This window comes from Symphalangus syndactylus, chromosome 18 (genome assembly GCF_028878055.3).
Source record: "Symphalangus syndactylus isolate Jambi chromosome 18, NHGRI_mSymSyn1-v2.1_pri, whole genome shotgun sequence".
Classification (NCBI taxonomy): domain Eukaryota; kingdom Metazoa; phylum Chordata; class Mammalia; order Primates; family Hylobatidae; genus Symphalangus; species Symphalangus syndactylus.
Genome location: NC_072440.2, coordinates 65,277,697 through 65,302,985, shown reverse-complemented (window position 1 = coordinate 65,302,985; position 25,289 = coordinate 65,277,697). Strand labels below are relative to the sequence as shown.

The 25,289-nt window shown below is 42.7% G+C and overlaps 1 protein-coding gene across 3 annotated transcripts in view; it reads right to left on the bottom strand.

The window, feature by feature from the left end:
* The window catches only part of MAPK1 (mitogen-activated protein kinase 1), a 169,979-nt gene that overhangs the window by 93,213 nt on the left and 51,477 nt on the right, over positions 1-25,289 (bottom strand). For all 3 annotated transcript variants that reach the window (XM_063623608.1, XM_063623607.1, XM_055252347.2), the window contains exons 2-4: positions 14,970-15,152; positions 12,558-12,747; positions 5,332-5,448 (exon numbers count right to left, since the gene is read on the bottom strand). In XM_063623608.1, the coding sequence (XP_063479678.1) occupies positions 5,332-5,448; positions 12,558-12,747; positions 14,970-15,152 (490 nt within the window). The remainder of the gene's footprint in view (positions 1-5,331; positions 5,449-12,557; positions 12,748-14,969; positions 15,153-25,289) is intronic.

Sequence of the window (25,289 nt, the reverse complement as noted above, 5' to 3'; positions counted from 1 at the left end):
CTGGGGCTGGGAGCTGGAGACGGGAGCTGTTCCTATTCGGCCATCTTGGCTCCACCCAAACAACAAATTTATTCTTATGAAAAACATATAACTTAACATGTAGTGGGTTTACTATTTAAAAATTAATTAAGACATTTTAAAGTTTCATATTGTAGGCTGGGCGTGGTGGCTCATGTCTGTAATCCCAGCACTCTGGGAAGCCAAGGCAGGTGGATCACCTGAGGTCAGAAGTTCAAGACCAGCCTGGCCAACATGGTGAAACCCCATCTCTACTAAAAAATACAAAAATCAGCCGGGCATGGTGGTACACGCTTGTAGTCCCAGCTACACGGGAGGCGAGGCCGGAGAATCATTTGAACCCGGGAGGCGGAGGTTGCAGTGAGCCAAGATTGAGTCATTGCACTCAAGCCTGGGGGACAAGAGCCAGACTTCTCTCCAAAAAAAAAAAAAAAAAAAAAAAAAATTTCATACTGTAAATAACAATAGATATAACCTACATAAATAAAAAACTGTGTGTGGGTCCTTGACTTTTTTTTTTGAGACAGTGTCTCACTCTGTCACCCAGGCTGGAGTACTGTGGCACGATCTCGGCTCACTGCAACCTCCACCTCCCGGGATCAAGCGATTCTCCTACCTCAGCCTCCAAGTAGCTGGGATTACAGGCATGTGGCACCATGCCCAGTGCATTTTTTGTATTTTTAGTAGAGACAGTGTTTCTCCATGTTGGCCAGGCTGGTCTCGAACTCCTGGGCTCAACTGATCCACCTGTCTCGGCCTCCCAAAGTGCTAGGATTACAGGTGTGAGCCACCATGCCCAGCTGGTCCTTGATAATTTTTAACAAATGTAAAGGGATCTTGGCTGGGCGCAGTGGCTCATGCCTGCAATCCCAGCAATTTGGGAGGCCGAGGTGGGTGGATCAGTCGAGCCCAGGAGTTTGAGACCAGCCTGGCCAACATGGCAAAACCCTGTCCCTACAAAAACATACAAAAATTAGCCAGGCATGGTGGTACACGCTTGTAGTCCCAGCTACACGGGAGGCGAGGCTGGAGGATCACTTGAGGAGGGGGTGGCTGCCAGCCTGGGTGACAGAGAGAGAGAAACCCCGTCTCAAAAAAAAAAAAAAAAAAAAAAAAGCCAGACGTGGTGGTTCATGCCTATAATCCCAGCACTTTGGGAGGCTGAGGTGGGTGGATCATCTGAGGTCAGGAGTTTGAGACCAGCCAATGTGGTGAAACCCCGTCTCTATTAAAAATACAAAAATTAAGCAGGCGTGGTGGCGGGTGCCTGTAATCCCAGCTACTTGGAAGGCTGAGGCAGGGAGAACTGCTTGAATCTGGGAGGCCGAGATGGCACTGTTGCACTCCATCTGGGCGACAGAGCAAGACTGTCTCAAAAAAAAAAAAGAGGCTGGGCACAGTGGCTTACACCTGTAATCCCAGCACTTTGGGAGGCTGAGGGGGGTGGATCACTTGAGGTCAGGAGTTTGAGACCAGCCTGGCCAACATGGTGAAACCCCGTCTCTACTAAAAATACAAAAATAGCTGGGCTTGGTGGCATGTGCCTGTAATCCCAGCTACTTGGGAGGCTGAGGCATGAGAATCGCTTGAACGTGGGAAGCGGAGGTTGCAATGAGCCGAGATCATACCACTGCACTCCAGCCTGGGCGACAGAGTGAGACTCGGTCTCAAAAAAAAAAAAAAAACAGAACGAACGAACGAAAGAAAGAAATGTAAAGGTATCCTGAGACGAGAAAGTTTGAGAATGGCCACCTTATACTTTTCTTGCAACTTTTATGTTTTTAGACAGAGTCTCACTCTGCCGCCCAGGCTGGAGTATAGTGGCGTGACCTTGCCTCACTGCAACCTCTGCACTCCGGGTTCAAACGATTCTCATGCCTCAGCATCCTGAGTAGCTGGGATTACAGGTGTCTGCCATCATGCCTGGCTAATTTTTTGTATTTTTAGTAGAGATGGGGTTTCACCAAGTTGGCTAGGCTGGTATCGAACTCCTAGTGAGTAATCCACCTGCCGCGGCTTCCCAAAGTGCTGGGATTACAAGTGTGAGCCACAGCGCCCGGCAACTTTTCTTTTTAAAAATTTTTTTTCTTTCCTAAACAAGCTAAAACAGAGCAAGTTTTCTGAAAGCTGAAATTCTATAAAACGTTACAAATATGTACAGAGTGCTCTAGCTTCTCAAAACTGGGACAATATGAGTTAAAAAAAAAAAAAAGAAAGAAAATTAAAATGGAGAACACATAAAAAAAATCCTGGGTCTGTAATAGTGTTTTAAAAACAAAGGTAGGATACAGATGAAGAGAAAGGGTAAACGGGAAAAATCTTCATAGAAGAATGCTAGCTAATACAAGTAAAAGGAAGAATAAATTTAGAAAACTACCATTTTATAACCCCCAATATGATAACTGACAGAAGTAAGTGCTGAACCACTGGGGGAAGGCTGCTGGGAAACAAGGATGGCCATCCTGGCTAACATGGTAAAACCCTGTCTCTACTAAAAATACAAAAAAATTAGCCGGGCGTGATGGCGGGCGCCTGTAGTCCCAGCTACTTCTGCACCGTCTTCAGGAATCTGTAGTGGTCATGTCAGAAACGTGCAAGCTACATCTCATCAGGAAGAACTCACTGGAAGAATCCACAATGCGAACCACTCTGTGAAACAACTGATCTGTACATTGCAAAGTACTGAATGTCTTGAAGAAGAGAGGAAGGGCAAGACTGTTCTAGACTAAGAATAATGCATGAAACAATTAAATCATGTGTTGAAAACAGAGTTACCTAGACTTTTTTGGGAGAATGAGATGTTATGGAATTAATGCTGATCATTTTATGAAAGGGTAAGGGTACTCTAGCTGTGGGAAGAACACCTTCCTTGTAAGAAGCATTAGTATGCCCCAAAGGGTCTAGGAGTGAAGTGTTATATGTTGGTGAAGTGTCACATGGTCTGACAAAAGAGAAGAGACAGAAGAAGAAAGAGAAAGGAAAGAGTAAGAGAGGGAAGGAGGGATAAGAAATATGACAAGATGTTAATAGCTGGAGAACCAAGGACAGGGGCATATGGGTGTTCACTCTACTCTCAATTTTTCTATGGGTTTGATAATTTTCTACATTAATAAAAATAAAATGAAGACAACTGCTACAAGTAACATTCTCAGGCTACAGGTACTGCAAATAAGAAAAAAATGAACACTCAATTTTCACTTTGGTGACCCTGCAAGTAGAAGGAAAAGCTGGTCATCTTGACGAACACCCTCTCTGGCTACTTCTCCCTGGAGGGTAATCAAGAAATGGAGACAGTGGGGGCATCTAAGTCAGAACGGAGACTGCAAGACCAAGAAGCCACACCAGGACAAAGGCACACCAACAGTTCCCTTTACAACTGGCACTGAACACTCGCATGCCAATGCTCCTTGTTTAGAACGGCTGTCACGTGGCCAGTCAGAGAAAGAACCTGTTGTGTGGGATTATTTGTCATATAGAATTACAGAGAATCAACATGGCATTTTCTTCTCTGAAACATCTGTTACGCCAAATCCTTCTTTATAATGGAATTTATGTTAATGAGATTTTACTTTTATAACTAAACTGAACAAATGTAGGATATCAAGAAAAACTAAATGCTTTAAACAAATTCCATTTCCTTATGAAAAAATCTAATAGCTTATCTGTACTAGTAATAAAGGATGGAGGAAGAGAAAGAAGCCTATGAGCTAATTAGACCTGTTCTTTCATTTCCACTAAGCCTCTCAGGACTATTTCTGGTTCCTGGGCCCTAGATACAAGATCCAATGTCTATTTTTATTGCTTTTCTTCAAGTATCTTTACATGATAGCAGAGGGAACTGTGTTTAAGAATCTTATAATCCTGAGATACTAGATACAGGTAGTATGTCAGGCTTACTTAACTACTCAATTTTCACACCTTATTCATATATTATTTGCAAATAACAGTAAAAATATTGAATCTCAATCTCCATAGCAGCCCTCAATTTTTGCCTCCTGGCTCATAAATGCAACAAAAAATGTCAGACTTCACTTTTCTGGGCTTTTGTAAACTTATTCAACCATTTCTTATGACCAAGACACAGACCTTGCTAGCAGAGTATGGATGAGACCTGGATGCACTCTCTATAGCCACTCACAGATGCAGAGGAAACCACTTCATTTGGAAGCAGGAAATCATATAATTTCGAAAGAATCCACAGCAGTTCCTACTCTGTTCACATTTATGTTTTCTTCAAGTACAACAAATTACAATATAATTCTGCCAAAGAGACATTCTTCATTATCAGATAAATTTGACCTTTATAGAATAGCCCTGGCCCATGTTCACAGAAATACACATTACTGAATAACCTCTACAACAAACCCAGCCTGCACCTAACAGTGACAGCGATAGGCAGGACTTCAGGACAGCTGTCCAAGGAGTGAAACACAGACCACTTATGGTAACAGTGACTGCAGAGGCACACCCCCTCCTATTCTACAACCGTCAGCACTATACCAGCTGAGGTAGAGAGGCTGAGCCCTAAGTTCAATGCCGAACAAAATTTAGACAGCACCTTGGGGCCAGGTGTGGTGGCTCATCCCTGTAACCCCAGCACTTTGCGGGGGAGGTGGGGGCTGAGGTGGGCGGATCCCTTGAGCTCAGAAGTTCAAGACCAGCCTGGGCAACATGCAACATAGGAAGACACCCTACTTTTACAAAAAAAATTAAAAAATTAGCCAGATGTGGCCGGGCACAGTGGCTCACACCCGTAATCCCAGCACTTTGGGAGGCTGAGGTGGGCGGATCACGAGGTCAGGAGATAGAGACCATCCTGGCTAACAGGGTGAAACCCTATCTCTACTAAAAAATACAAAAAATTAGCTGGGCGTGGTGGCAGGAGCCTGTAGTCCCATCTACTTGGGAGGCCGAGGCAGGAGAATGGCGTGAACCCAGGAGGCAGAGCTTGCAGTGAGCCGAGATTGTGCTACTGCACTCTGGCCTGGGCGACAGAGCGAGAGTCCATCTCAAAAAAAAAAAAAAAAAAAAAAAATTAGGCAGGTCTAGCGGTGCACTCTGTAGTCCCAGCAACTCTGGAGATTGAGGTGAAGAGGGTCACTTGAGCCCGGGAGGTTGAGACTGTGAGCCGTGATGGTGCCACTGCACTCCAGCCTGGGTAACAGAGTAAGACCCTGTATCAAAAAAGACAGCACCTTGGCTCTGGCCAGATAGGCCAACTCTCAATGCAGAGGGAGACTTACGGCTTACTGCAATGCACTCAGAAAGTTCTCTTACTTACTGGATTTCTTTTTATGCAAACTTAGTCCTTACCTTGGAATTCAACATAATTTCTGGAGCCCTGTACCAACGTGTGGCCACATATTCTGTCAGGAACCCTGTGTGATCATGGTCTGGATCTGCAACACGGGCCAGGCCAAAGTCACAGATCTAAGAGAGAAAAAAAACAGGATAACTTCTTAGAAATTCTAACCTTTCATATCAAAACATCACAAAAATAAAAAAGGCAATAGCAATAATAATGCTACTAAGTGGCAGATATTTTCTGGGCATTCTAGAAATTCAGTATTTAATTTTCCCAACAATCTGAAAAGCAATCAACATGTAGAGACCAGGACGCAGGCTGAAGAAGTCTTTATAGAACACACTTTAAGAAGCATCTCTACCTTTCATTATCTGCTTAGCACAAAGCAATCTCAATTAGGTGAATTGACAAAAACTGTTCTGGGTAAAGTCAGCAAAACCAACCAGTACCCTTTTCTCAGCCTGTCCTGCTGGAGCTCTCAGGACTGCTGTGAAGATCTGCACTGGCCTTCTATTTCTCAGACTCTACTTTCTGTTAGTCTTCTACTTAGTCTATAAATATAAGTATTTCCAAAGATTCTTCCCACTTCCTTCTTCCAGGTAGTCAAACCTACTCCCAAAGCTTTTTGTTTTTAAAGTTTCATGTACTAAAGAATATTTTATTTTTTAAAAAATACATAGTTTCTCATTTTCTCTGGTCTCAAGCATCTACTGGCCTTTCATCATCTGGCCTTCCAATACCATGGTGTGGCTTATTTTCTATTTTTAGTAGAGATGGGGTTTCACCATGTTGGCCAGGCTGGTCTCGAACTCCTCACCTCAGGTGATTCAACCACCTCAGCCTCCCAAAGTGTTGGGATTACAGATGTGAGCCACCATGCCCGGCCATGATTTTTTTTTAAGGTCTGTCAACACTACAATATCAAAGACTAACCAAATTTACATGACACTAATCAATACAATGCCAAGGCTACAAAATAAAAAAGCAGTAGTACTCAGTATAATTCCATACAAAGGAAAATAAACAAGGATATGGTAGAAGAAAATATACCTTTTGGGCTGTGTAAATTCAATTTTCAAAAACAAAGGAAGCCCCAAAGACGTGTTTCATTTGTATCTATCAGAGTCTTTCATAGGCATAGCCAGAATTTTCACATGTTGTGATCCCAGCATCTTGTGACTCCTACTGGGATTTCTGTGGGATCAGTCTAGTAAACAAGGGCACAGACTAGTATAGCTCACATTCTCTGGTAGTTACACTAGAAATGTGCTAGCAGAGCCTCCAAATAGGGTCTGTAACCCTGGTGAGTTCCCGTGGTCCTGAAAAATAAAGTCTACAAGAGAGGATCCTGGAAGGGTCCTAAGATGTCAATGTCTGCTGGGTCTTAAGCTTCAGAAAATAAGTGCAAAGCATGTTTACGGAAACCAAAAATCAAGCTTATTTCTGTCGGCCTTGACTGATACCAGAGCCAAAAGTTAAAGGTCTAAGACACTGATAATAGCTGATATCGATAAGGGTTCAAGATATTTTGGTAAGGGTTCAAGAGTAAAAAACACTTTGTAACATAGAAGCCATTGGATAAAGGGAAGAAATCCTCGGGCCGGGCACGGTGGCTCACGCCTGTAATCCCAGCACTTTGGGAGGCTGAGGCGGGCGGGTCATGAGGTCAGGAGATCGAGACCATCCTGGCTAACACAGTGAAATCCCGTCTCTGCTAAAGATACAAAAAATTAGCCAGGCGAGGTGGCAGGCGCCTGTAGTCCCAGCTACTCAGGAGGCTGAGGCAGGAGAATGGCGTGAACCCCGGGGGGCGGAGCCTACAGTGAGCCGAGATCGCGCCACTGCACTCCAGCCTGGGCGACAGCAAGACTCCGTCTCAAAAAAAAAAAAAAAAAAAGAAATCCTCTTGAAAATTCGAAAGGACCTAAATAACAGGAGGTCAGTGAGGCTGCAAGTTACAAACTTCCTAGGCCAAGGGGCCTGTGGGAATGGGCACGATGGTCACCACAAGGCATTGAGGATGTGATAAAAGTGCAGTGATCCCAGAGCTCCAGCAAACACAAGTCCTCTCCTCATGTGGTGTTCTCAACTGTCATATGCACACTCAACTGCCACTGCCTCTTGCCCTGCTTGGACATGCTCACTGTAACAAATCAGTGACATACCATACCCATCTTTGAATGAGATTCTCTCTTCTCGCATTTATACCCATGAGAATGATGCACACACACTGCTGTATATGTTTTTTTTTTTCTGAGATGGAGTCTCACCCTGTTGCCCAGGCTGGAGAGCAGTGGCGCCATCTCAGCTCACTGCAACCTCTGCTTCCCAGTGATTCTCGTGCCTCAGGCTCCCAAGTAGCTGGGATTACAGGTGTGCGCCACCACATCCAGCTAATTTGTTTGTATTTTCAGTAGAGACAGGGTTTCACCAAGTTGGCCGGACTGGACTTGAACTCCTGACCTCAGGCGATCCACCTACCTCAGCCACTCAATGTGTTGGGATTATAGGCGTGAGCCATGGCACCTGACTGCTGTATACTTTTAAAATATTAGTAAAGGCCGGGTGCAGTGGCAAACGCCTGTAGAATCCCAGCACTTTGGGAGGTCAAGGCGGGCGGATCATGAGATCAGAAGTTCGAGACCAGCCTGGCCAATATGGTGAAACCCCGTATCTACTGAAAATACAAAAATTAGCCAGGCATGGTGGTGGGCACCTGTAATCCCAGCTACTCAGGAAGCTTCAGCAGGAGAATTGCTTGAACCCAGCAGGTGAAGGTTGCAGTGAGCTGAGATCACGCCACTGCACTCCAGCCTGGGCAACAAAGCAAGACTCTGTCTGGAAAAATAAAATTAAAATAAATAAAATAAAATTAAAATAAATAAAATAAAATAAAAATAAAATAAAATATTAGTCAATTGTACCACTTTAAATATCCAAAACATACTGTTATGCTTCTGATTCTTTGTGTTAACTTGGGTTTTCAAGACGATGCCTAAATTATGCCACGGCCAACAACTCGTGTGTGTGAGTGTGAGCAGGTGAACAGAACGGCCTTAAAGACAAGTCCATAAACTGGGAATAGACAACAGAGAAAGTAGTCTGGTTCTATTTGTTTTATTCTTAAGGATGAACACTTTCAAGCAAAAATAAGAGCCAATTCTTCCCAGAAATGTTATATGCTTAAAATATTGATTGAGAATGTCTCTCCAAAAACAAAAGCAATCTGCCATAACAGGGCTATGATGATAACCAAAAGAAAAAAAAAAAACACGAGGAGACATAAAAATATTCACTGCAAATTTTCAAGAAAATCATTAAGTGCCAAAGAAGTAGTAGAGCCATCCTAAACATAGCTTTATTCATTTTGTGCCCACCTGACTCTTGGTTGCACTGATCCAGGGAAAGGAGCTGGTTCCATCCCATATGGAAAGGACATAAACCTGTATCAGAGGGATCCCAAGAGGTGACAGAGTCCAATCCACACAATATCTGATGAAGGAAGCTGTCTTCTACAACATCTCACTGGACATTGGCCACCGTATTCACCCACCGTGACAAAACCCACTGCTTTTTACACACAGTTCTAGAAGGTTCCCCATGATCTACTTGCAACCAACCTTTCTAGCTTAGTGTCGATGACGTCCTATTACTCATCCAATGCTGCAGCCACAGGAAGACTCAGTGTTTTCGGTAGTAGTCCCTCCCTTCTTATTTTATTTCTGTACTCTCTGCCTACGATACCCTATGTCCAATACAGCCGCTGGCCTCCCACAAGAAAAGCTACCCATCCTCGAGGGCCGGCACAGATACCACCTTCTTCTTGCTGCCTCCCAGCCCCAGCCAGAGCTAGCCCACCTCTGTCCTTTGCATTTGTACACCATCTTTTTCTCCATCTCAGTTATAGAACATCTCATTATAATCACCTACTGTCTACCAGATTTCTGATCTATCAGTTTTCAGATTTCAAGGGCAGACCCTCATCTCTCTTGTCTGGCGTATCTCACAGGGCTTCTCATAGGAGTGTCTGTTGAACTGAAATCCAATAAATGATTATTGCTATACATCTATACGTACTTAAGCAGCTTTATTAAGCTATAATTCACACACCATACAATTTGCTCATTTAAAGTGTATAACTCAATGGTTTTAGTATTATAATGGTGGACTTAACCATTACCACCATCCAATTTGAAAATATTTTTATAACCTCAAAAATAAATTCCAGTGAGTTGGTATTCCTTCCTTCATTATTCTCCCAACTCCTCTAGCCCTAGGCAATCAGTAATCCACTAATCTAATTTTTGTCTCTATGGATTTGCCTATTCTAGACATTTCATGTAAACAGAATCATACAATATGTGTCTTTTGTGGCTGCCTTCCTTCACAGACATGTTTGCAAGATGCATCCATGTTGTAGCATTATCAGTACTTCACTCCTTTCTCTTCTATTGTGTGGATCCACCACATTCTATTTATTCATCATCAGCTGGACATTTGGATTGTTTCTACTTACTGGCTACAGTGAACAATACCGCTATGAAGATTTGTGTTCAAGTTTTTGTGTAGATGCATGTTTTCATTTTCACTAAGGAGTGGAATCCTTACTAACACTTATTATCTGACTTTTTAATTACAGCCATCCTAGTTAGCATAAAGTTTTTCAATGTAATTTTGATTTGCATTTTTCTACCGACTAATGATGTCAAGCATCTACCATTCCATGTGCTTATTGCCATCTGTATGTCTTCTTTAGAGAAATGTCTATTCAGATCCTTTGTCCATTTTTTAAACTAGGCTATTTATTTTTTCATTATTGAGTTGTAAGAGTTCTTCATATATTCTAGTTGTAAGTCCCTTATCAGATGTATGATTTGCAAATACCTTCTCTCATTCTGTGGCTTGCCTTTTCACTTTTTTGATGGTTTGCTTTGTAGCACAAGTTTCTAATCTTGATGGAATCCACTTACTTTTTTTTTGTTGCTTGTGCTTTTGGTGTCATGTCTAAGAGGCTTTGCCTAACATAAGATTGCAAAGATTTACTTGTATGTTTTCTAAGAGTATTAAAGTTTTAGCTTTTAAATTGAGTTCTTCAATCCATTTTGAATTTTTTTTTCCTTTTGAGACAAGGTCTCACTCTATCACCCCAGATGGAGTGCAGTGGCGCAATCTCTGCTCACTGCAATTTCCACCTCCCAGGCTCAAGCAGTCCTCCCACTCAGCCTCCTGAGTAGCTGGGACCACAGGCACATGCCACCACGCCCAGATTAATTTTTTTGTATTTTTGGTAGAGATGGGGTTTTGCCATGTTGCCCAGGCTGGTCTTGCTCTGGAGCTCAGGCAATCCGCAGGCCTTGGCCTCCCAAAGTGCTGGGATTACAGGCGCAAACCACTGCACCCAGCCATTTTGAGTTAATTTTTTCATCTTTTTGTATGTGGCTATTCAGTTGTCCCAGATTCATTTGCTGAAAAGACTATTCTTTCCCCAATGAATGGTCGTGGCATCCTTGCCAAAATCAGTTGACCAGAGATACATGGGTTTATTTACTGACTCTCACTTCGATTCCACTGACCTATATGTCTATTCTTACGCCAGTAGCACACTGTCTTGATTACTGTGTTTTGCAGTAAAAGTTTTGAAATCAGGAAGTGTATCAGTTCTCCATATGAATTTCCATAGGAATTTTAGGATCAGCCTGTCAATTTCTATAGAAAAAAACAACTGGGGCTTTGATAGAGATTGCACTAAATCTGCAGATCAATTTGGAGAATACTGCCATCTTAACAGTATTAAGTCTTATGATCCACGGACATGGGATGTCTTCTCATTTATTTAGGTCTTCTTGAATTTCCGTGCATTTTTTTGGACTGAATCTACATCACTCCATCACATTTAAGATATCCATAAATTTCCCTCGTTTACCTGTGACACCCATTAAAATAGAAATATGTAAATGCTGCATATTTTCAGAACTCTGAGGACTGTAAAGAATTTGGGGTTTTCTTATTTAGTTGGAATGCCTTATTAGGTATTAAAGTCAGTGAGGTTAAGTTTTCTGCTGCTATCTTTTGAATAAAATTTATTGAAGAAAAATGTCACCAACATGTTTTGTTGATTTTAATGATTTTAAAACTAACACATAAGGCCAGGCACGGTGGCTCACACCTGTAATACCAGCACTTTGGGAGGCCAAGGTGGGCAGATCACGAGGTCAGGAGATCGAGACCATCCTGGCTAACATGTGAAACCCCATCTCTACTAAAAATACAAAAAAAAATAAATAAAAAAATAAAAAAATAAAAAAATTAGCCGGGCGTGGTGGCGGGTGCCTGTAGTCCCAGCTACTCGGGAGGCTGAGGCAGAAGAATGGTGGGAACCCGGGAGGCAGAGCTTGCAGTGAGCTGAGATAGCGCCACTGCACTCCAGCTTGGGCGACAGGGCGAGACTCCGTCTCAAAAAACAAACAAACGAACAAAAAAACTAACACATAATGTACATGATCCTGTTTATCTATATAAAGTATAAAAGTACACATTTATGTAAGAGCATAGAAAATACTTTGGGAGAAAATACACCAATTTGTTTTTTGGGGACAAAGTTTTGCTCTGTCACCCAGGCTGGCATGCAGTGGTGTGATCTCGGCTCACTGCAACCTCTGCCTCCCAGGTTCAAGAGGCTCTCCTACCTCAGCTCCCACGTAGCTGGGATTACAGGCGCGTGCCACCATGCCCGGCTGATTTTTGTATTTTTAGTAGAGATGGGGTTTTGCCATGTTGGCCAGGCTGGTCTTGAACTCCTGACCTCAGGTGATACGCCCACCTTGGCCTCCCAAGATGCTAGGATTACAGGTGTGAGCCACCGCAACTGGCCACCAATTTGTTATAGTAGTTAGTTATCTTGGCCTGGTGCTGTGGCCCACATATGTAATCCCAGCACTTTGGGAGGCCAAGAAAGGAGGACTGCTTGAGCCCAGGAGTTCCAGACCAGCCTGGGCAACATACGAAGACTCTGTCTTTAAGGAAAAAAAAAAAAAAAAAGGTATCTCTGGGGAGAAAGGAGCAATGGGATAAGGAAGAAGAGGAAGACTACCACACTTTACTAGCATTTTTGCCATAAAAATGTTTTTGGGTATTTCTGGTGTAATTTAAAATATGAATAATGACAAATATAACTATGCTTCAGTGAAAGGGTTTTTCAATATATATCACCTTAATAGTAAATAACCTGGCTGACCTTGAGATCACAGGTGGTGTTGAGCAGCAGGTTGGAAGGCTTGAGGTCACGGTGCAGAACGTTAGCTGAATGGATATATTTTAACCCTCTGAGGATCTGGTAAAGAAAATAGCAGATATGGTCGTTGCTGAGGTGTTGTGTCTTCAAGAGCTTGTAAAGATCTGTTTCCATGAGGTCCTGTACTATATATCTGTTTGCACAGGTTAAGGTAAAACACCAATTAGCTGGTCACATTTAGCAAAGCATTGAAAACAAAAATGCATCCTCTCTTGACTCTCTTCCCAAACAGTCCATCATTACACCATGAGGCCCTTAAAGGAAAGAAGAAACTGAGGAAAACTTGGTTTCCTTCATGGAAGGAATCTGAAGTCGTTAACTCCTTTTAGGTCCTGTGAGATGGCAGGCATTACGGCATTACATCTGACTGATGCAGCTATGGGCCTAGACTGAGATCTGAAACAGGCTGTTAGGGAAATTCTGGTCAATCTTGAAGTCTCAACCTCTTTGCTCTCTAAATTGTCCACCATCAACGAACCCCCTCCAAGGTTTGCTGGAAACACTGGTAGCCTGGTAAGTAGCACATACTCCCTCCTCTGTTTGGTCCAGTAACCTGTAATGTCACTATTCTTTTTACTTGTTGTTGCTGCTCCCCTCCTCTCCCAAGCTCCTCAAAAGCCAAACATAAAACTTCCAGAAACACAGGTCTAGAAACTTACTAGTAAATCCAACCCTAAGTCTATTTTCTTGACTCTTCCATTACTGTTAAGATCCTAAATAAATACGACTATGGGCAGCCGGGCGCGGTGGCTCATGCTTGTAATCCCAGCACTTTGGGAGGCCGAGGCGGGCGGATCACGAGGTCAGGAGATCGAGACCACGGTGAAATCCCATCTCTACTAAAAAATACAAAAAATTAGCCGGGCGCGGTGGCGGGCGCCTGTAGTCCCAGCTACTCGGAGGCTGAGGCAGGAGAATGGCGTGAACCCGGGAGGCGGAGCTTGCAGTGAGCCGAGATTGCGCCACTGCACTCCAGCCCGGGCGACGAGCGAGACTCTGTCTCAAAAAAAAAAAAAGACTATAGGCAAGTCGTTCTAAGAAGGGGTTTGTGCTAGTTTTGCTCCTCATGCTTTCTTGCCTGGTCCCGTATTTAACTACCTAAAACTTTAGCTATGGCTACTTTCTTTCTTACAGAAATTAAATTATTGGCCGGGCGCAGTGGCTCATGCCTGTAATCCCAGCACTTTGGGAGGCCGAGGTGGGCGGATCACGAGGTCAGGAGATCGAGACCATCCTGGCTAACACAGTGAAACCCCGTCTCTACTAAAAATACAAAAAACAAATTAGCCAGGCGAGGTGGCGGGCTCCTGTAGTCCCAGCTACTTGGGAGGCTGAGGCAGGAGAATGGCGTGAACCCCAAGGGGCGGAGCCTGCAGTGAGCCAAAATCGCGCCACTGCACTCCAGCCTGGGCAACAGCGAGACTCCATCTCACAAAAAAAAAAAAAAAAAAAGAAATTAAATTATTAAAGCATTTAGCCTTTAACTTCATCATAGTATTATTTCATTAGCAGTATTTCTGCATTTCTTTTACTCACTTCTGTGTAAACACTATTCTTTGTTTCTTACAGATTTATGCTACAGGAGGCGCAGCATGGGATTCAAAGGAAACATGATTTAAAAATCTGTCATCTGAGAGAGGCTTATTTTCACAGCAAAAAGTAAAGCAGGACCAACAGGTGGTAGTGGCAGGAGGCATTTCACTTCAAATATCACTACAACTTATTGACAGAGCTGTTTAAAAATGGAAAGGGCTGCCTAGAGACAGCGAGCTCCCGCACCCTGGAGGGGCGGAATATAAATTGGGTAAACTGGTAGGAGTGCTGTATAACCCTCTCCCTTCTGGCAGATCCTCTTCAGTATACTTAACCTCTCTATCTTTCAAATGGAGCCTTTACCCAGGCAGCATCCTCTAGATCTGTTCAGTCCGGATTTCTAAATGTTGGTCATAGTTAATCACATAATTTCAGAGCTTAGTTGACCTTAAAGATCATGACGACCAGTTCCTTCATTTTAAAGGTGGGGAAACTGAGACCTAAAGTGGTAACCTAAGATCAGGACAGTCCTGATTTCACCAGGTAGATAGCCAGGGCACCCTCTTTCTTAGTCTACTACTGATCTTCCCTTTACCTTTTCTTCATCATAACGAACCATCCCTTGGACAGAAAAAACATGACTGCAAACAGAGTTAACCAAGATTTTCCATGACTAGACTTAGGGAGTAAATGGCAAACAGATTACGATTTTCCCTTTAGCATGTTTAATGCACTTTTCCTTTAAGTTCAGGAAATTTCAAGTTCTATTTACTCAACAAGGTTACCAAGCAGTGGAATTGGCCAGCTGCCTAAAAAGGATACACATCTTTCATTTGCTCGATGGTTGGTGCTCGAATAATGTCATTGATTCCAATGATGTTCTCATGTCTGAAGCGCAGTAAGATTTTTATCTCCCTCAGGGTTCTCTGGCAGTAGGTCTGGTGCTCAAAGGGGCTGATTTTCTTGATGGCTACTCGAACTTTGTTGACATTATCATACGCAGAGCTTAAAAAAGAGAGAGAGAGAGATGGCATTAAAAACAGCCCTCAGAATATTTGAAGAAGGCAAGTTGGTAAAGTATTATATTTTTAACACTCTGTGTAAATACCTGTTTCACCATGAAGGCAGCATGTATATTATCCACAAAAAGGCCTCAAGCTAGGGAGGATGGATGCAACTGACACGAGAGCACACAGTGACTCTCAAAACTAACCGAGAACCTAGCCCTGTTAACTGGGTGAATGTCTTGCCTTTATAAACCCAGAAATACACAAACAAGCATTCTCCCATTGTCTTAAACAGCAACTGCATTCTGGTGAGAGTAATCACTTCTGTCTCCAAAACACCTTCTTACTGTTGTATCAAATTCCTCTGACACAGAAGAAACATTCAAATAACCTACAACGGTACATCTTTATCCCTAACAAAAATGGACCCAAGAGAACACCTTGATTACTTCTATTAACTTTGTTTCTCTCACTTGCAAAACGACATGACCATTTCTTCCCCCAAGAAACTGATCAAGATGTTTGGGTAGTTTTATAACAAAACCTAGAAAGTATTCTTCGAAAAACACATTTGTGGCAATAACATGGGGCCCAGTTCTTTCCTAGTTGTCCTTAATGTCTGATAAACCAGAATTCTAAACAAAAGCAATAATAAAAATTATACCTTCAATCTTATGAATTTGAATCTTGAGTATTACTACTATCTTTATGATAAACATTCTATTACAATCTTGTGTATAAGAAATTTTCATATTAATAAATGTCAACATCTGGCCCACTGACCAAAGCAATCAAATAACATTGACAAGCAATAAGACAACATTTCTTGTTTCCTTGGGGTAAGTGCTAGAATAGAAAACAGTAAAATAACTTTATTCTGAAGTTTATGCTTCTAGGGCCAGGTGCAGTGGCTCACGCCTGCAATCCCAGCACTTTGGGAAACTGGGGCGGGTGGATCACTTGAGGACAGGAGTTTTGAGACCAGCCTGGACAACATGGTGAAACCCCACCTCTACTAAAAATACAAAAAAATTAGCCAGGCATGGTGGCATATGCCTGCAATCCCAGCTACTTGGGAGGCTGAGGCACAAGAATCACTTGAACCTGGGAGATGGAGGTGGCAGTGAGCCAAGATTGTACCACTGCACTCCAGCTTGGGCGACAGAGTGAGACTCCGTCTCTAAATTAAATAAAGTTTATGCTTCTATAATATTTATCAGTCTACTAATCCTAAGAATTATTGACACATTTGTCTGATTCTATGACAAGATAATGCTCTGGAGGGGAACTCTGTCTTACTAGGATCCAATTATCCTACAACACCATTAACATACAGTACACAGGTGGCCCCAAATGCTTTGAAATGAAGTATATGTTCTTAAGTAAAATAACCACTACTCAAATCTTATTTTGCTTTGGTTTGGTACATGAGGCCCTAAGCCAGTGATTTTCAGTTAGGCAACAGCATATATAATAATAATAATTTAACATAGTATTAAAAAGCATATATAATAAGCAAGCTTATTCAATATTGGGAATATTTTTAGAAATAAAAATTCTATTTTGGTAATTCAAATCATAGAACAAGAGTTCAACAACAGCACGGATTAGTTACAAAATACTGGTTTAAACTCAACATTACAATTTTCTAGTGTTAATATTATAAATTTCTCATGTTAACAGTCAAATGTGGCCATAATTTGTTCTGCAAAATTATAATCCAACAAAATTTTTGGAGAGAAGAGCTTATGGTCAGTGTGCCCCTCTACTGTATCAACACTCAGTGACGAAATAACTGCCCTTCCCCCCAGCCTTTTAAGAATTTTTTTGGGGAAGGAGTCTTGCTCTGTCGCCCAGGCTGGAGTGCAGTGGTATGATCTTGGCTCACTGCAAGCTCCCCATCCTGGGTTCAGGCCATTCTCCTTTCTCAGCCTCCCGAGTAGCTGGGACTACAGGCCCCACCACGACGCCTGGCTAATTTTTTGTATTTTTAGAAGAGACGGGATTTCACTGTGTTAGCCAGGATGGTCTCGATCTCCTGACATCGTGATAGGCCCGCCTCGGCCTCCCAAAGTGCTGGGATTACACAGTGAGCCACCACACCTGGCCAACTGCCTCCTTTTAAGTAAGAAAACATGAGATCATCCTCACCTGGTCCCACTTGAAAAAAAGGAGTTTGGTCTGTTCTTGTCTGCTCCACTTAACCATTCTGCTGCCTTTTTGGTTTATGTAATCTATCTTTCATAGAACTGATGATAAAGAGGGTTACACTCTTCCATAACAACTCCATACTTGCTAGCTTCTCCTTGGATTTCTCGGTTTTGTTTTATATATTTTATTGTTGATACTTGGCAAATAAGGCATACCATGAACTTTCAGGTATCTATAAACAGTTTATGCTTTAAAATCACCTTGACATTACCAACTGTATCTTGTCTTGCTCAACCCCTTTTGTCCCTAACTACCACCACACTACAGGTTTGTGCTATAAATGTGTCTCTTATCACAAGAATCCAAAGATGGTTCATTAAAAAGGAACATTAAAAAAGAAGGCCAGGGGCGGTGGCTCATGTCTGTAATCCCAGCACTTTGGGAGGCCAAGGCAGGCAGATCATGAGGTCAGGAGATTGAGACCATCCTGGCCAAAATGGTGAAACTCCGTCTCTACTAAAAATACAAAAATTAGCTGGGTGGGGTGGTGCGTGCCCATAGTCCCAGCTACTCGGGAGGCTGAGGCAGAAGAATGGCTTGAACCCAGGAGGTGGAAGCTGCAGTGAGCCAAGATCGCACCACTGCACTCCAGCCTGGTGACAGAATGAGACTCGGTCTCAAAAAAAAAAATAGTGGCAGTCCTAATGGGTGTGTGGTGATAGCTCATTGTGGTTTTGATTTGCATTTCTCTAATGATTCATGATGATGACTATCTTTTCTTATGTCTTCTTCTGAAATGTGTATTCAACGTTATGCCTTTTTTTTTTTTTTTTTTTTTTTTTTTTTGAGACGGAGTCTCGCTATGTCGCCAGGCTGGGGTGCAGTGGCGCAATCTCGGCTTACTGCAACCTCTGCCTCCTGGGTTTATGCGATTCTCCTGCCTCAGCCTCCTGAGTAGCTGGGATTACAGGATCTCCTGACCTCATGACCCGCCTGCCTTGGCCTCCCAAAGTGCTGGAATTACAGGCATGAGCCACCCACCACGACCAGCCAGGACTGCCACTATTTAAAAACAAACAAACAAACAGAAAACCGTAAGTCTGATGTGGATAAATTCAAACCTTCGTACTCTTGTTGAGTGTGTAAAATGGTGTAACCACTTGGAAATTCCTCAAAAAATTAAAAACAGAATTCCCATATGGTCCAGCAGTCCCACTTCTGAGCATATATCCAAAACAATTCAAAGTAGAATCTCCAAGAGCTATTGGCAGGTTCAGGTTCACTGCAGCATTATGCACAATACCCAAGATGTGGAAGCAACCAAAATGTCCACTATGGATGAATGGATAAAGAAAATATAGCATATACAAAGAGTGGAATATTATTCAGTCTTAAAAAAAAAAAAAGAAATTCAATTCAGCATCCAAAAACCATGCCTAATTGTTTTTATTTTTTATTTATTTGTTTTTTTTTTTTTTTGAGACAGAGTCTCGCTCTGTCGCCCAGGCTGGAGTGCAGTAGCGCATCTTGGCTCACTGCAAGCTCCGCTTCCTGGGTTCTCGCCATTCTCCTGCCTCAGCCTCCCGAGTAGCTGGGACTACAGGTGCCCACCAACATGCCCGGCTAATTGCCTTTTTTTTTTGTATTTTTGGTAGAGATGGGGTTTCACCGTGTTAGCCAGGATGGTCTCCATCTCCTGACCTCGTGATCCGCCTGCCTTGGCCTCTCAAAGTGCTGGGATTACAGGCGTGAGCCACTGCACCCGGCCAGTTGTTTTTAATTTAAAAACTTTTTGGTAGAGATGGGGTCTCACTATGTTATCCAGGCTGGTCTTGAACTCCTGGTCGTAAGTGATCCTCCCACCTCAGCCTCCCAAAGTGCTGGGATAACAGGCATGAGCCATTGTGCCTGGCCTGAATTAATATTCTTAAAATGTCTACACTACTCAGTGTGGTCTGCAGAGTCAATGTAATCCCTATCAAAGTTCCAATGGCATTTTTCACAGAAACAGAAAATGTAATCTTTAAATTCATATATGGAACCACAAAAGACCCCATACAGCCAAAGCAATCTTGAGCAAGAACAAAGGTGGAGGCTTCACATCACCTGATTTCAAAATACACTACAAAGCTATAGTAACCAAAACAGCATGACACTGTGGGGATAGGGTGAAATGTGCAGATAATTTGTTAGAGTATAAAGTTTCAGTTAACCAGGATGAGTAAGTTCTAGAGCTCTATCCTACAGCATGGGGACTATAGTTAATAATAATGTATTATATACTTGCAAATTACTAAAAGATTAGATCTTAAACAGTCTCACCACAAAAAGTACGTGAGATAACAGATATGTTAATTACCTTGATTTAATCTTTTCACAATATACACATATATCGAAACATCATGTTGTACATCATGAATATATACTAATTTTTTTTCCAGCACTTCCACCTCAGTTTCATATACTAATTTGTATTTGTCAATTATACCTTAATAAAGCTGGGTGGGGGGCAGGGAATCAGCATGGTACTGGCATAAAAACAGACAAATAGACAAATGGAACAGAATAAAGAGTCCAAACATAAAGGATAGTCTCTTCAACAAATGGTGCTGGGAAAATTGGATATCTACTTGCAAAAGAATAAAATGGATACTTATTTCACGCCCTATAAAAAAAATCAAATCAAGACAGATTAAAGACAAAAACTGTAAAACCTAAAATCATAAAACTACTAGAAGAGGCTGGGTGCGTTGGCTCACCCTGTAATCCCAGCACTTTGGGAGGCCAAGGCGGGTGGATCACGAGATCAGGAGATCAAGACCATCCTGGCTAACACGGTGAAACCCTGTCTCTACTAAAAATACAAAAAAAAAAAAAAAAAAGAAAAAAAATTAGCCGCGCGTGGTGGCAGGCGCCTGTAGTCCTAGCTACTTGGGAGGCTGAGGCAGGAGAATGGCATGAACCTGGGAGGCAGAGCTTGCAGTGAGCTGAGATCATGCCACTGCACTCCAGCCTGGGTGACAGAGACAGACTCCATCTCAAAAAAACAAAACAAAACAAAACAAAAGCAAACAAACAAACAAACAAAAAACTACTAGAAGAAAATATAGGGGGAAAGCTTCTTGACATTGGTCTGGGCAATTATTTTTTGGTTGTGACCCCCAAAGCACAGGCAACAAAAGCAAAAATAGACAAATGGAATTACATCAAACTAAAAAGCTTCTGCACAGCACAAGCAGCAATCAACAGAGTGAAGAGACAACCTAACAAATGGGAGAAAATATTTACAAACCACATATCTGATAAGCGGCCAATATTTAAATATATAAGAAATTCGAACAATTCAACAGCAGGAAACAAAACAAAATATTTAAAAATGGGCAAAGGCCAGGTGCAGTGGCACCTGCTTGTAGTCCTAGCTATTCAGGAGGCTGAGGTAGGAAGATTGCTTGAGACCAAGAGTTCAAGACCAGCCTGGGCAACACAGAGAGACCCTGTCTCAAAAATGGAAAAAAAGCAGGTGCGGGTGGTAGGGAGTGGGGGCAAAGAACTCGAATAGACATTTCTCAAAATAAGACATACAAATGGCCAACAGGTATATGAAAAAAGGCTCAACATCACTAATCAGAAAAATGCCAATCAAAACCACAACGAGCTACCACCTCACAGCTATTAGAATGGCTATTATCAGCCGCGTGTGGTGACTCATGTCTGTAATCCCAGCACTTTGGGAGACCAAGACAGGCGGATCACCTGAGGTCAGGAGTTTGACACTGGCCTGGCCAACATGGTGAAACCCTGTCTCTACTAAAAATACCAAAGTTAGCCAGGCGTGGTGGCTGGTGCCTGTAATCCCGGCTACTTGGGAGGCTGAGTCAGGAGAATCACTTGAACCTAAGAGGCGGAGGTTGCAGTGGGCCAAGATGGCACCACTGCACTCCAGCCTGGGCAACAAGAGTGAAACTCTGTCTCCAAAGAAGAAAAAAAAAAAAAAAAAACTTAAATGTTCTTGCCCCCACCACACACAAACGTAACTATGTGAGGTGATGGGTATCTTAATTAGCTTTACTGTGGGGATCATTTCGCAAGGTATACATATATCAAAACAGCACGTTTAACACAGTAAATATATACAACTTTTATTTGTCAATTATGCCCCAATAAAGGTGGGGGGAAAAACCAAAAAGGTCATTCTATCACGTGCTATAACATGGATGAAGCTTGAGGACATTATATCAACAGAAATAAACAAGTCACAAAAGACAAATACTGCATAATTTCACTTATATGTGATATCGAATATTAACAAACTCATAGAATCAGAAAGGTGAATGGTGGTTACAAATGGCTGAGGAGAGGGAGAAATGGGGAGATGTGTTCAAGAGTACAGGTTTTCAATTTTCCAAGATGAAAAAGTTCTAGATCTGTTGTGCAACAATGTGAATATACTTAACACTACTGAACTGTGTACTTAAAAATGATTAAGATGGTAAATTGTATTTTTTACCAAAACATGTAATTAACCAAAATAATTTTTCTTAGTAAAGAGATGAAGTCTCGGCTGGGCACAGTGGCTCATGCCTACAATCCCAGCACTTTGGGAAGCCGAGGCAGGTGGATCACGAGGTCAGGAGATTGAGACCAGCCTGGCTAACATGGTGAAACACCGTCTCTACTAAAAATACAAAAATTAGCAGGGCGTGGTGGCATGCGCCTGTAATCCCAGCTACTCAGAAGGCTGAGGCAGGAGAGTTGCTTGAATCCGGGAAGCAAAGGTTGAGTGAGCCGAGATCGTGCCACTGTACTCTAGCTCTGGGCGACAGCACAAGACTCCGTCTCAGGGGGAAAATAAGCGAGAGAGAGAGAGAGACACACACAGAAACAGAGAGAGATGAAGTCTCACTATGCTGCCCAGGCTGGTCCTGAACTCCCGAGGTCACTTCCTCAGACTTCACAGTAGTTGGGACTACACGCACATGCCATGGCACCTAGCTTAAAAAAAAATTTTTTAAGGGGGAAAGAGACATGTTAAAGAGGGAAAAAAATTAAATATTATTTTTTGTTGTTTTTTAGATGGAGTCTCGCTTTGTTGCCCAGGCTGGAGTGCAGTGGTGCAATCTCGGCTCACTGCAACCTCTGCCTCCTGGGTTCAAGCGACTCTCCTGCCTCAGCCTCCTGAGTAGCTGGGACTACCGGCGCCCATCACCACGCACAGCTAATTTTTTGTATTTTAGTAGAGATAGGGTTTCACCATGTTGGCCAGGATGGTCTCGATCTCCTGACCTCTTGTTCCTCGGCCTCGGCCTCCCAAAGTGCTGGGATTACAGGCGTGAGCCACTGCGCCTGGCCCTTTTCTTTGAGATGGGCTACTCTGTCACCCATGCTAGAGTGTACTGGCACAATTATGGCTGACTGCAGCCCCAACCTCCTGAGTAGCATAGTGCGGACCACAGGTGAGCAACAACATGCCTGGCTAATAAAAAAAGTTTTTTTGTAGAAACAGGGTTCTACAATGTTGCCCAGGCTGATCTCGAACTCCTGAACTCAAGTGATCCTTTTGCCTTGGCCTCCCAAAGTGCTAGGATTATAGACGTGAACCACCACACCTGGCCAATAAAGGCGGAAACTTTTATCCAGCATTGGGTTAGTACATTCTATATATCAAGAACTATTCTAACATTAGGATGCAAAAATTATAAATAATACTCTGGGCCGGGGGTGGTTTTCACATCTGTACTCCTAGCACTTTGGGAGGCCAAGGCAGGTGGATCATGAGGTCCGGAGTTTGAGACCAGCCTGGCCAACATGGTGAAACCCCGTCTCTACTAAAGATAAAAAAAAATTAGCCAGGCATGGTGGCATATATATGCCTGTAATCCCAGCTACTTGGGAGGCTGAGGCAGGAGAATCACCTGAACCTGGGAGGCGGAGGCTGCAGTGAGCTGAGACTGCACCACTGTTCTCCAGTGGGCGACAGAGCTAGACTCCATCTCAAAAAAAAAAAAAAATAATAATAATAATACTCTTCCCTTGAGGAACCCAAGACATTGAGCGTGTCTAGTCATCTTAAATGAACACAACCTCAAGTCCCAGATGAATTCTATCCTAAGACCCATGGAGAATGGGAGGACATTAAGGTCTGAAGTGAGCACATCCATCTCAAGTCTCAAAACAGATAGATTCCCGCTATTTGATAATAAAAGGAAATGAGATTCCTATTTGATAATAACAGGAAATGAACTATTGATATATGCAACACAGATGAATCTCAAGTAATTATGGTGAGTGAAGCCAGACTAAAAGAAACGTATTTCCATTTATAGAAAATACAAAGTAATCCTGGGTTTACTTTGGATTTACCCCCAGGATTGCCTGGGAATGGGAGGAAGAAGATTGCAAATGGAAACGAGGTAACTTTTGGAGGCAATGAGTATGTTCCTTATCCTAATTGTGTTGATGGTTTCATAGGTGTATAATGTATTAAAACTTATCCAACTTTATACTTTAAATGTGTGCAATATTTTGTATATCAATTACTTCTTAGTAAAGCAGTTAAAAAAAAAAAGAAAAGAACCAGGGTTCTTTGGCCACATGATCCATTCCAGTGCCGGGGCAAGTGGGAAACATTCTAGAAGTGTACTGATCAATAAACGCAGAAGTCCATGAAATTCTGAAGTAGATTATTTAACAGATGTTTTATGATCGCTTAGGGAAGAAAAGGGAACCAGCATGAGTCAATTATGAACAAGTCATGCTAAACTAGCTTTATTTCCTGTTTTGATAGGGTTACCACAACAACACGAAATGAAGACAGAGTTTTGGTGAATTCAAGCCACGCTTGTCAAGAACTTCCCATTTGTGAGGCTTCATGTTAGGACTGGTGGCAAAAACAATGATTCTGCTCTTAAGAAACTTGCAATTTTGTGAGAGGAGACAGGAACAGAGAACATACTTTGCCTTTTATCACATTAAAGCACTTCTGAAACGCAAGGAGGAGCTGGGTTAATTTCAAATACTAAGGGAAGGATTAAAAGAAGATGAGGCCCACAAAAGCCATATCCTGAAGGATGAGTAGGCTTCTGACAGAAAAGCAAGACCTCAAAGAAAGAGGAAACAGGAGGCGAGGTAAGCGACAGAGACATCTGTGGTCACTGGCCACTAACCCTCACCCAGACATGCCCATGCCCATGAGAGAAGGTTTTTGGGGTCAGGGGAACATGCTCCTCAGGTGCCTGAGAATTCCCTGCATCTGGAAAAGTGTAGGTCCGTACTCAGCAGGTGCACTTGAGGTGGTGGTCAAAGGAGCAGCTGCTCGCTGGCGTGTATTGTGCCTACACCGTGCAGGCAGGAGGCCACATACGTGCTCAAGCTCATAACACATGGACAGTGCTGTGGCTGGGAAGGGAAGAGCACTATGCTGAAGGTCTGCTCTGCCGGAACTACTGACACAGAACTCTAAGGAGCCTGAGTATTTTCTATTTGAACCCAACCTTCCAGATCATTAAGAAGGTATATTACGCTTGGTGTGGGCATGGTGGCGCACGCTTGTAATCCCAGCACTTTGGGAGGGTGAGGAGGGCAGATCACTTGAATCTAGGTGTTCGAGATCAGTGTGGACAACATGATGAAACCCTGTCTCTACAAAAAACACAAAAATTAGCTGGGCATGGTGGCACTCGCCTGTACTCCCAGCTATTTGGTGGACTAGGCAGGAGGATCACTTGAGCCAGGGAGGTTGAGGCTGCAGTGAGCCATGATTGTGCCACTGCACTCCAGCCTGGGTGACAAAGTGAGACCCTATCTCAAAAAAAAAAAAAAAAAGAAAAAAAAAGAAAAGGCATATCTGTTATGGCAGGAGGAGACAGCAAAGTCTGCTTAATGTTTCTTAGGTCGATTTTTTTTTTTTTAATGGTATGTAGGGCTCCATTTGTATTCTTGACCTAGGCCTTGTAAACGTGAGAGGTGGGCCTGGGTCTGGGAGGTA